Genomic DNA, 11,857 nt, shown 5'->3' on the forward strand with positions numbered 1-11,857 from the left:
GTATTTTTCTATTTCAAGTGAAATGAAAATAAATTCATTTTACAATCAAAAACTTGTTTAATTTTATTGTATGTTGTGTACATAATGCTACATCGATATAGATAGTGACACGTCATTTTAAATAACATATAAACCATTAAACCTGTAATCTAATTAATTTGGACTATAAAAAGAGATCTCCATTTCATCCTGATCCTTAACCCTTGGTACCTTTTTGTTTTCAACCTCAGTTGAAATCAATTTCACTATAATATTACAAAATTGAATAATGCCGAAAAAATTAGAGCTCTATTAACAATTCAAAAACGGCATAAAAAGGAAGGTCGAAAACTTGGCACACCATATTGTTCGACCGACCACGTAGAAAAGATATATAACACCTTGAGAAATCACAGGAAACTTAGCTAGCTAGCCATATCAAATTTAGGGCAGCAGAATTGGAAAATCCGAGGTTGCTAGCTCTACTTGATTTGCACCCACATTCCCTTGCTGGGTACCCCGCGAAAAACGACGAAGAGTAGGTAGTACCCAGGCGGAGCAACTGCGCTCGTAGGCGGCGCCACCAGCTCAATGCTGTGAAAATTAGGCAGCAAAGCCTGTTGCACGTCAATCTTACCAAGAAAAAGCAGTCTTTGATTCATGGAGTATCCATGCGTTGTAAATGGAGGGGCATACATGGCCACCTTGACGTCACTCTTGCTCACAAACAATCTAACAAGCTTAAACTGCACTGAGAACTTTTGTCCGTATGCTAGAGCGGCCTCCGACGACTCGACGACGATCTCCGGCCGGCTTATAGCCAAAGAAAGATCCAAATAAGGTGGTGAGAATTTCTCTATCCTCATCTCGGTAGGGTACTTGGCCGTGAAGTTATACCCTGCGTTAGGATTGCTACCTCCGACTAGTACTTTCCCGTCAGGAAGCACCGTCGAGGCGGAGTGGTACATTCTTGGGATCGTAGTAGGATTAAGCTCTTTAAATCTTTGGTTTCTAGGCTTATCAGGACTATAAAGGACTGGAGTGAGATTGGGATCATCCGCAGAGTACCAAGCCGCTGTACCTGTTAAAATATAAATTAAATGATTAAATTCATTTCTTTCTATTAATTTAAATTTTTAGATAAATTGTGATTTAACATGATTTATATTGAGTGTTAAAATATAAATTAAAGGGAAAACTTCACTTACCTACCCAAATGTTTTAGCACTTTTACAATCATATTCTTAAAATTTTAAAAGTTGCTATATTAGGTTGCCATGTTCAAAACTTTGCATATTATAAATCCTAACCGAGGATGGCAAAATTTTCAAAAATACTCCTAAACAAATTGTCAGATTTGGGTCAAGTGACCCACGGCCGGCATAGACCTCTTTTTCCTTTTTTTAACAATTTTTAATTAAGGGTAGTTTTGTATTTTTATAAAGTTTATCGAGGTATATATAATTAAGGGTCATTTCACCTATATATATATATATATCTTTTGATTTAACCCTAATTAATACTAATGGTATGAATGACATCATAAACTTTTAAAATATGGCAACCCGACATTACAATTTGTTAAACTTTGAGTGTACGATTGAAAAAGTGTATATATAAACGGTAAGTGGAGTTTTTAGTAAATTAAATGATTGAAGAGAAATATTATTTAGCATTCCCCTAGTATTATTAGTTGAGGGACTGTGATTCACACAACGCCGGTGTGCTAAGCACGCTAGGCAAATTTTAATTTTTTTTAATTTTTTAATATAAAAAAAAAAACAAAAAAAATGGCCGGCCAGCGTTGTGTTTATCTTCACCCTTAGTTGAGTAGGCACACTCAGTTCCATCTATTATTGTTTTTTTTTTTTTTAATTAAAGGTTGATGGAATATGTCAACTCAATTGACAATACCAAGAGAATGCTGGCTCATAATTAAATTCATCCCATCTTAGTAACTTAAACTTTTAAGACAAGGGATGACTTAGCGTACCTAGTTTGGCGCCATTAAGAATCAAGAGGTCTCCGGCGGGAAGAATCAGCATATCACCCATGCAACGCGGTGTAGGCATGGGTTCTTTCTTCCACAGGGCGTTAGGCTTGGTGATTTGAAGCCTGTTGCAGTCTTGTAATGCAGGGATAAACGTTCCCTTCTGGGATAATCCGTAGGCCTCACGCTTTGCGCCGCCGCAGACTATAACCTCGGCCTGGATGACGGCGGCATTCTGGACGTAGAGCTTTATAGGGAGGAGAGCGGACATCCCCGACGACGGGTAGTTCCGTGAGCCGCCGCCCAAGACGGGAAACTCACGGATGATCTTGTTGGTCTTTGGGTCGAGGAGCACCGAGCGGTTGTTGGCAAAGATGAAGACGTTGCCGTCGGTTGAGAGGTGGACGAAAGGGTAGAGATTGTTCTCGTCCATGTCGGTGGTTTCGTCGAGAAAGGGAAACTTGATGGCTATGGGGTTTGTATTTCCTTTCGGCTTCGGAACGAATTCGTAGCTGTATGACCTCCGGCCACCCACCAAAATGAAGCTGCCATCGCTGAGGGTTGCTTGTGTTGCATACCTGCATTAGGAGGGAAAAAGACAAAAAAAAAAAAAAAAAAAAAAAGGTCAATTATTTTTGGTCATTGAGTTTTATGTACAATTCGATTAATATTTAAAAATTAATTGCTATTACTTTCTGATTTTCCCCTTTCAAATAAATTGAAATGGTCATAATTAACTACAAAGTATTCGCAATAGCTTAGTCATTTCTTACTTTTATTTAAAATAGATAAGTAAAATATTAAAAAGTCTCTACATTAAATTATGCACTTCAAATGCAAAATATATATATATATATATATATATTTTTCATTTGTGAACACTTAAAAAATACTATTTCTCTCTTCAGATCTTTTTTTTTTCTTTCAAAAGTTAAAAAATAGAATCTTTAGGAAAAATACAATCCTTATAAAAAAAATAAAAATTTAAATAATATAGATAAAAAAAAATAGATAATCGGATGTATGATGTCTTTTAAAACTCAGTAACTAAATTGGATAAAATGAGTTTTAATTAGCTATTTTGCATAAAAATATATATGCTTAAGTCTAATTTTACAATCTCATCCAGCTAGTCAAAATGCTATGAGATCCAAATAAACTACATTCGACTCAACAAAATGTTGAAACATTTGGCGAATTATGAAATAGTCATGCTCACTTTATTTTCAAGAATAAAGAGCCAAATGTAAGTTCTTTAAAAAATAAATAATTTTAAAAAATGTAAATTTATTGAATGGAATGTGAATGTTATTTACTTTGGTCGGAGTATTTGTAATTAATTATATATTCACAACGCTGCAGGACTTTTCATTACTAAATATATTTTTAATTTATTTTTATTATCTTATAAAAGCATGCATATATATACGTACCATCTTGAATCTGCCAGGGCAGTCTGGAATTCTTTCCAATCGCAGTCGTCATTGCATGGGCGCATGAATCTTACAGTTCTTGAGCCTCTTAGCCACCCACCAGTGCTAACCAAGGTACCATCGGCTGCAAGGCCTCCTGATGAGCACCATGGATCCCACTCAACCTATCACCAATTAAGTTAATTAGCTGAGACTGGGGCGTTAGCAAAAAAACCGCCTACTGATTGCCGGTGGACACTGCCCTGACACCACCTAACCGGCAGCTAGTAGGAAGTAGGCTTTTTGAATTTCTAACAAAGTCGGTTCAACATGCGGAATAGGTTTTAGGAAGTCGGTATTTTGATCGAAACCAACCCGACATATTGAGATTACAGAAAATTGAAATAGCCTCGTTTTTATCTCCCAAAACGATGCTGTTTTGAATGATTATTTCTAAATAATAGATAGTTATCTAAAACGGCGTCATTTTTATGCTTCAAAATGACACCATTTTGAGATGACTATATAGTTATCATCGCATTCTAGTGAGTTCTTGAAGTCTCTTATTGCTCAAAGAGAAATGTTAGGTGTTCTCTTAGTATTTTCTCTTGGTCTTAAGTAGATATTATTTTTAAAAACCAGGTGAAAGAAATAAGGGCCAATTTTTTTTTTTTTGAAAATAATATCTATATAAGACCAGGAGAACACCTAGCATTCTCATTGCTCAAACCTTAACCCTCTCAGTCTCAGCCTCTCTTTGACTTCTCTGCCACTCACAACCGACATTACGGATCGCCACCGTAACCTACATGACGGTGACAGAAACATATATTGGCCGACAAAGTTAGTCAAAATTTCAACATCACCGACAGTGGCGGAGTGAAAGGCGGAAATACCTATTCCGGTACCATTTTATCCAACTACGGGCCCTAGTTGAGACAAAAAAAGAAATGAAAAAAATCAAGAAAAATGGAAAAACCTTGAGTGGTCTTATTTGTGCTGTGACAATATCAAACTCCACTGCGTGACACCAACAATCCTGTTTCTCAACACCTTGATCTGTCTTATAAGGAAAGCATTCTCCGTTTGGCAGTTTAATTGTTGACATGTGGAAGGCAGTGGCATCGAACATTATAACCTTATTGTTGGGAAGTAAATTGATGTGCATGGCATTGGCCCCGGAGTCTGTGGAAACCAGCTCCCACAAACCTTTGAAGTCTGTCTCCAATGGAGGATTTCCCCCCGGATCGTTCACCTTAACGTCTCCGGCAAAAGGATTTCCGATTGTGATGCCGGGAAGATGTAGCTTCCCATCATTGCCATTGGATCCTCCGAACGAAGGGTGCGGGGAGAGCAATTGGGAATGCACGGTAGCAAGCAAGATGGGGAAGATGAAGAAGGTTTCACGCAGGGAAGCCATTGAAGATCGATCAAATGTGTCTTCAAGCACAATAATGCTTTATGCTTTTGTTTCCCTTCTTTCCCTCTCCATCTCCCTTTGGCATTTAAGGTTGCAATGAGTCAGTCAAAGATTGCCAAAAATACTTTTGGTTGTTCTTGTTTACAGGACACTCTCCCATTATTTGCTATTTAGGGTAGGCTGCCAGTGTATCAGAACAAATTCTACAGTATGTTAAGCCGGTAGGGAGAGATGAATTTAACCATTTATTTAAAGAGTTTAAGCGGGTAGAAACATATAAATTTAATCATTTAATTTATATATCCTAACACTCTCCTTCACGTGTGAGCTTAAACTCTTTCTTATTAAGTGAAATCCAACACCTAAAATATATATTTAATTAAAATAAGAGATGAATGACAGAGTTCGAACTCAAAACCTCTTAATTGAATAAGAAAAGCTTCTTGTTTATTTAATCTTCCTGCACAATCAAAAGTCTTTATTTCACTATTTTCTCTCAATTATTAAAATCTTATTATATAAGTTGATAATGATCTTTATAGAGATGATACTATAAATTGCATGTGCATGCATGGTATGTGCCTCAAATTTTAGTGTACCATAACATCTTGTGACCTTTTAAATTTAGAATATATTTTTTTTCTCCAAACTGGATCGAAAGAATTTAACCAAATTTATTTTCACCACATATTTTTAGTGGCATAAATATGTGAAGCCTATCTCTTTTTTTTTTTCTTTTTTTTTTGAATGAGATATTTTTATGTCAAATAAACAAACAATTACAAAACTCGGCATCTTAACTGCTGGAACACCTAGTCATACTCAATAGCATCTTATTACAAACAATACTCCTACCATTTACTACAACAAACCCCTATTTGATGGTGGAACTAGGATTTGGAGTTTATGGAGACAAAATTAAAAATTTTTGGAGTAAAATCTAATTTTTTTTAAAAAAATTTTTGGCGAAAACATGGCCGGCCCCCCAAGGGGCCATGTAGTTCGATCCGCCCATATTTACATATATACGCAATAACACAACTCGAAATTCTCATTCTTTTTGAATCTCCCTTTCACCAAGACCCTTGTTCTCACTTCTCATACAATGATTTGCATACTTTCTCCTCTGTTCTTGGCTGATTCTCATGTTTTATGTTATTACTCTGTCTCCATATATTATGTTATTTACACATATTTGTTCATAAACTCTTATTATCCCACTCATGTAAGCCCCAATAATTCGTTTTTTCCATCATTCTCTCTATATTCTTTTACGAAATCTACATTGAAAGAACAAATGGGATCCCTTCCTTCTATTTTGCATAGCCAGCTACAACACAAATGCCTGCTTAGGAATTGCTAGTGGAAACCAATTAAATTAATTTCCACCAATTAATGTTTGCATGTTTCTGCACTTGTGTAAGTTCCTTTCCTAAAAATCACCCATATAGGCTCATCCCTTTCTCCTATGTTCATACTTGACAGTTTACTCTGTATATTGACTAAGTCTTTTGATCTATCTGGTAACCAATCCTATTATTTTCCTTTTAATGCACTCAAATTTGATCATCATACATATTTTGTTCATACAGAATTCCATCTGGGTGCCACCAGTCCATCCATAAATGAATGCTCTTACCATCTCCCACTTCAAATTTAAGAAAGTTTCTTGCCATATCCCGTAGCTTTAGAAGCTTCCTCCAACTCCGTACCATATTTTTCAAAGAAAGGGAGCTAATTGCAATCCTAGTACGTAGCTTTTTTCGCTTAGGAAAAAAAACCTTGGATACAATAATATTTTGGCAATCTGATGAGGACCCTTGTGAGAGAAGTTAGTACATTTCCATGCATTATCCACAGTCACAGAACATATATATTTCTTGTGCAAACTGGTTCTAAGCTACCAAATCTAGAAGGAACTTCTTATACGAAAATGTTATCTCAACAACTCGTTTTGACAAGGGATCTTGAAGATAAGACCTTTGTTAAGCAAAAGGAGTCAACACCAACAAGGAAATCAACCAAACAAAGAAGGAAACTTAATACTCATCGTCAATCAACCAAACAAGGAAACTAAAGCTGCAATTGATCGAGCACCTACCATGCGTGTTGTGAAAGATGAGTACCTTCCATATCGATGCTATCATTAGATTCAAACTCGTTAATGTTATTGATGTAAACAAGGGAGATAACATGCACTAATCAAATTCAATAGCTTGTTTTCTTTCTTTTCCGATTAATGCCCAAATGTAAACATTTTTTTTAAAAAAAAAATAAAAAAATAAAATGTACTTGGGTGTAGACGATCTTTAGAAGGGAATTGAAGCAACATGGCTTTCAGTCATGGGTAGTGGACCCATGGCTAGAGGTTCTAAAGATGGTCACTTCTTCTTGCTCAAGAAGAGATTTCAGTCTCAATATTGAGACCGCACAACCCATTCAGACTGAGCAAAAATGTTTGACAACGAGTGTACGACATCGGAAAATTGTTTCACTATATTTTGAATCATTGCATTATTTTTATTGCTCACATAAAGAATAGTTACTTATGTGTACAGTTCATTTTCATGGTTATTGAACATTACAAAATGTAATATTTCATATTCTTGTTTTGAAAATATTGAGAAATGTTCTATTAAATTATGTGCATAATTCTAATTGGTAAGTGGCTCAATATCACTTTCTTGATTAACTATTTATACTTACTGAGACTACTCATTAGATTATATTTATACTTCTTTCAAAGATATCAGAGACTCTTAATATTAGCCACGCTGAAACAATTTGAAGATTTTGAAGCTTAGCGGGAGATTGCTATAACTTGATAAAAATTTTGGTGAATTGTTAGTTTGGAAAACCCTTTGTGGTTTAGTTTTGATGTGTAAATTGATCAATGTATACTTTGTTAACTTCTAGGAGATATGTTTAATAGTGTAAATATTACAAAATGATGGATCTTAGTATGGTGAATTGCGGTTACTTATTAAAAATTTGGAGTTATAGGTTTAAATGTTGTCTTTATAATTTAATCAGGTAGATATTAAATTCTTGGATGATTATTTGATGATTTAGAGAGCATGTTAGTTAAAGTATATAGATGTCATGGTTAACTTGTGAGAATTTTCAAAGACATATACTTATAAAAGTGTCATAGAGATAAATTTATGCTTCATGTACTCATTGTGGGATCGGGGTGTTACATCAAACACTAGATCAATTGTTTGCCTATTTTCTAGTAAATTAGGCTCATTGTATATATGGGCTAAGTTCCATTAGTGATCTACTTAGTAAGTCGTAGAACGATATATCTAATTACATTTTCACTTGTAAAACATTTCGGTGCCTTACAATTTAGCAAGTTTATCAGGAGGACATATTGGAGTTATTCACAAGGTCGGAGATGCTAAGCGAAGGGCTTATAGTGGTAGATTTGTGCATATTAATTATGTATATATATTATACTTGAGATGGTAATGTATATTTAGTTTTGTATTCCCTTGGAGGTTCTATGTTGTATTGACGTTAGAATAATATTATTGAGGTTACTTAGCTTCCGACTGATCAGATCATTTTTTTTTTTCATTTTCCTCTATATTATACTATGATGTTTATTGTTAGAGGTAGTCCTTTCAACTAATTATAATTAGTTAATTAGTGTGGAGGAACTATGCGAACATTCCAAATTAATTAAATTTTTGGGGCGGTATAATAACTTTTTTCAGAACTTTATAGCGTACGATAACCTAACCGATCGATCGCCTTGGTCAACGATAGATTAGTAGGATTTGTTAAGTCAAACTGATCGATCAATAATACCCACCTAGTTCAAGCCAAAAATTTTCCCAAGTGTTGTCTAGGCCTATCCTCCCTAATATCCACATCATTATTTGTTCCTTATTAATCTACAAAGCCTCGTTAAGGTTTTTCTTAACCCTAGTTTAGAAAAAAGGTATTACATTTATCATGATTGCGATCAGAGTATTTTGTGGGACTTGTGAAACATTGTGATTCTGCTAGGTTCAGAGGGGGTTTGATCGACCCTATGATCGAGGCATTCTAGAGCTTGAATTTAAAGTGTCTTCATGACCTCATTCGACCCACCCCCTTTCAATTGAGCTTGCGATTGAAATATTCTGATTTTCTTATTGAAACTTGTAACACTATCTCGATTGAATGAGCTTCAATCGAGATTGCGATCGACATGTTTTGCTCTTCAATTTTCAACAGCACTGTCTTGAATCGTTTGTTTACACTTGATTTAATTCGACCCTAAACTTAAAAAGCTCAACAAATTTTGACGCTGAATTTGCCGATATTAAAACCAAACACAAAGATTACAAAGTTCCCCTAACTTTCTCAGTAACATCCCTATAGAGGCTCATCTTATTCTCACCAGTGAGCCTTTTATGACTGTTTTTAAGAAGAAGATTCATATCAGGGTTAGAATTCACCTAGGGACTCCCAATGGGTTTTTGATTAAATTTTAAATTTTCTAATTATTTAACATGCTCAGTATTATCCAGCTTAGAACCATCCTCATTACAAATGGAAACAATTAATTAATTTACTTCTACCATATATGGAGGCTCTTAACAACAATTAATAAACCAAAAAAAAAAAAAAAAAGAAGAAGAAGAAGAAGAAGAATTTTGATCCCCCTTACATTCTCTGCCCTTCTAAAATTGGTGTAGTAATGTCCTTAAGAGGTAACTCAATCGACTGTGATCACGCCTAATGAAGCAGAGATTACTAGTTCGAATCCTTCTCCCCCTCTCGTGCGGACATGTCAAAAAAAAAAACAAAATGGTGTAGTACTCATGAACAACCTCAACTTCCTCGATCCAAAGACAAGAGTCAAAGGATTGGAAAGAAAGAGGTGCTGAATTCAAGAGACAAGATCGAAATCAACTGGTATGTGGATGTCTGTACCATTGATTAAATGCACTATTTCTTCATAAATATATATATTCAAAACTGCACCATTAATTTGGACCCTTATATATATGTTGCACCCAGAAAAGAGACACCGTACCCTAGCTAGCTAGCTCGTTGAACCCTTAATTCCCTCAAATAGTATAGATGAGCTCAAGGTAATTTTTTTCTCTTTGCTTTAATCCGAAGGATAATTAATCTCGATCGATGACCTATTTTTTATTTTGTCTTTAGCAATCGATCTTTTTAATTGATTGACACCGACACACAGCTAGCTGTTTTAACCCCATTTGCATTAATTACTGGGTCGACCCATTCATAGCTGTAATACTGCATGCATAATCAACTTTTAAGCATGAATTGATCATCGAGTTAACCAAACACATCAAGGTCACCTTCCTTGCCAACTCTTCTCATGCTAACGACAAATTGATTGTTGAGCCTGGGTCCAGTAAATTTGGATCATCTCAAGTAATATGTTTCTTCATATTAACCTTTATGCAATTAAACCCTTTACTTTTCATCTTCCTCTTCCCCTTTGGGGCCACTTATATATGTGAAAGATAAAAAAAGAAGTAAAAAAAAACCCTCTCATTGATTTGACTGGTCATGGTTTCTATACCATTTCTCTTTGCTTTTGGTGCTTGTAAACATGTGATAAATGACATTCTCAATGGCTGCAGAAAAAACATAAGGGAAACAGCATGATTCTGGCCTTTAGGTGTATTAATGTAGATGTTTGATATATATATATATATATATATATATATATATATATATATATATATATATATATATATGAAGTGCCTAGCTCTTGGGTACATGCATATATATATTTATATATATTCATCCGTGCGTATGTAAACAACATGATTACAATTTAGATTGTTAGGCAATCTTTTTTATTTCACTTTTGACCAATAAAACTAGCTAGTAAGAATCTTGGTGGTCATGATTGATCATATCGTCGAAATTCAAGTATCTTTAATAGTGCTTGACCCTCAAGAAAGTTCTCAAGAGTTGCCAGCAAATTGCCTTCTTAATTACCAAATTAGCTGATGCCAGGCCATGATTCATATGTGGTGGCTTCAGTGCAATTGGAAATAATTAACTCAGTTTGAAAGAATCTAAACAGTAAAATTTTCTTAAACCTATTCTCCTAAATGGAGGTTTCTTCCAGTGGGGATCTAGATCTCCTATCTGCTTAGGCAAATTAATTAATGTAAATAGTACGATGCCGGCCAGTAAGATTATCAACCCACCAGAGTTGGGGTCCTACTTGCACCAACCCTGATTTTTTTCTTTTCGGTTGATTGATTTCCAAAGAAATTTTAAAAGTTAGGGTTTTAATTCTCTAATACTAGCTAGCTAGTTGATGTTGTGCATATGCATTTGAGTGAGGAAAAAGCAATAAGTCCTACATTAAAAAGATATCATAAGTGTGAGTTTTTAATATAACATAATTAATGGGCTCTTTCTCTCTTTCTTTTAGAGATAGAGCCTCTTACCCTTCTAAGGCATGAGACTTTTCCTGCCTCCCTAGTGAGGCTTTTCTTCCGCCTTGTGCGGCTTCCCTCTTTATTTTCCCCGGTTGATTTCTTTTCCTCCTCTTCCCCTTGTTTTTTTCGATTGTTTTGCTACATCCCCAACAATGCCACCCACCCCTAAGAGCCTCTCCATCACTCCTCCACCTAAGTATTGCCAATGTCTTCCTCTACCATCACCCCCGGCCCACTCCTAGTCGCCGCTCTAGTTTCGAATATATAGTGCATTTCATATTTGGCTTTCTCCAAGCTAGATTTGTCACCCTCTCTGGCTCCGCCTCAATGCTGCTTTCCTCGGCCGATGCTGCTATGTTGATGTATTTTGTTATGTTTTTGCAATTATTATTATTATTATTATTACTTTCTGTTTTGGGTTGTTATTTCCTACTTTTTAATTTGATTGGTTTTTATGGGTTTTAGTCTCTTTGTGCCTATATGGTTTGATCTTGCTGTAGAGACTTTGACTACCGGACATCGGTTCTTCTCTTCGTCAAATTTGTTTTCATCAATGCTTATCCTTCACTGGCCAGCAGGGACGGAGCTAGACTTTGGAATGGGTAGGGGCTAATAGGCAAATAAA

The 11,857-nt window shown here is 35.4% G+C and overlaps 1 protein-coding gene across 1 annotated transcript; it reads right to left on the reverse strand.

The window, feature by feature from the left end:
• Nucleotides 1–461: 461 nt before the first annotated feature.
• LOC132165198 (aldehyde oxidase GLOX1) lies at nucleotides 462–4,564 on the reverse strand. Its single transcript, XM_059575686.2, has 4 exons — nucleotides 4,361–4,564; nucleotides 3,403–3,566; nucleotides 1,973–2,547; nucleotides 462–1,060 (listed from the first exon to the last, which is right to left on the reverse strand). Exons 1-4 carry the CDS (start codon nucleotides 4,547–4,549, stop codon nucleotides 462–464), a joined length of 1,527 nt encoding a protein of 508 aa, XP_059431669.2. The 5' UTR covers nucleotides 4,550–4,564.
• Between the last annotated feature and the right edge of the window lie 7,293 nt (nucleotides 4,565–11,857).

The sequence above is a fragment of the Corylus avellana genome, chromosome 11 (genome assembly GCF_965113065.1).
Source record: "Corylus avellana chromosome 11, dhCorAvel1.hap1.2, whole genome shotgun sequence".
NCBI classification, from domain to species: domain Eukaryota; kingdom Viridiplantae; phylum Streptophyta; class Magnoliopsida; order Fagales; family Betulaceae; genus Corylus; species Corylus avellana.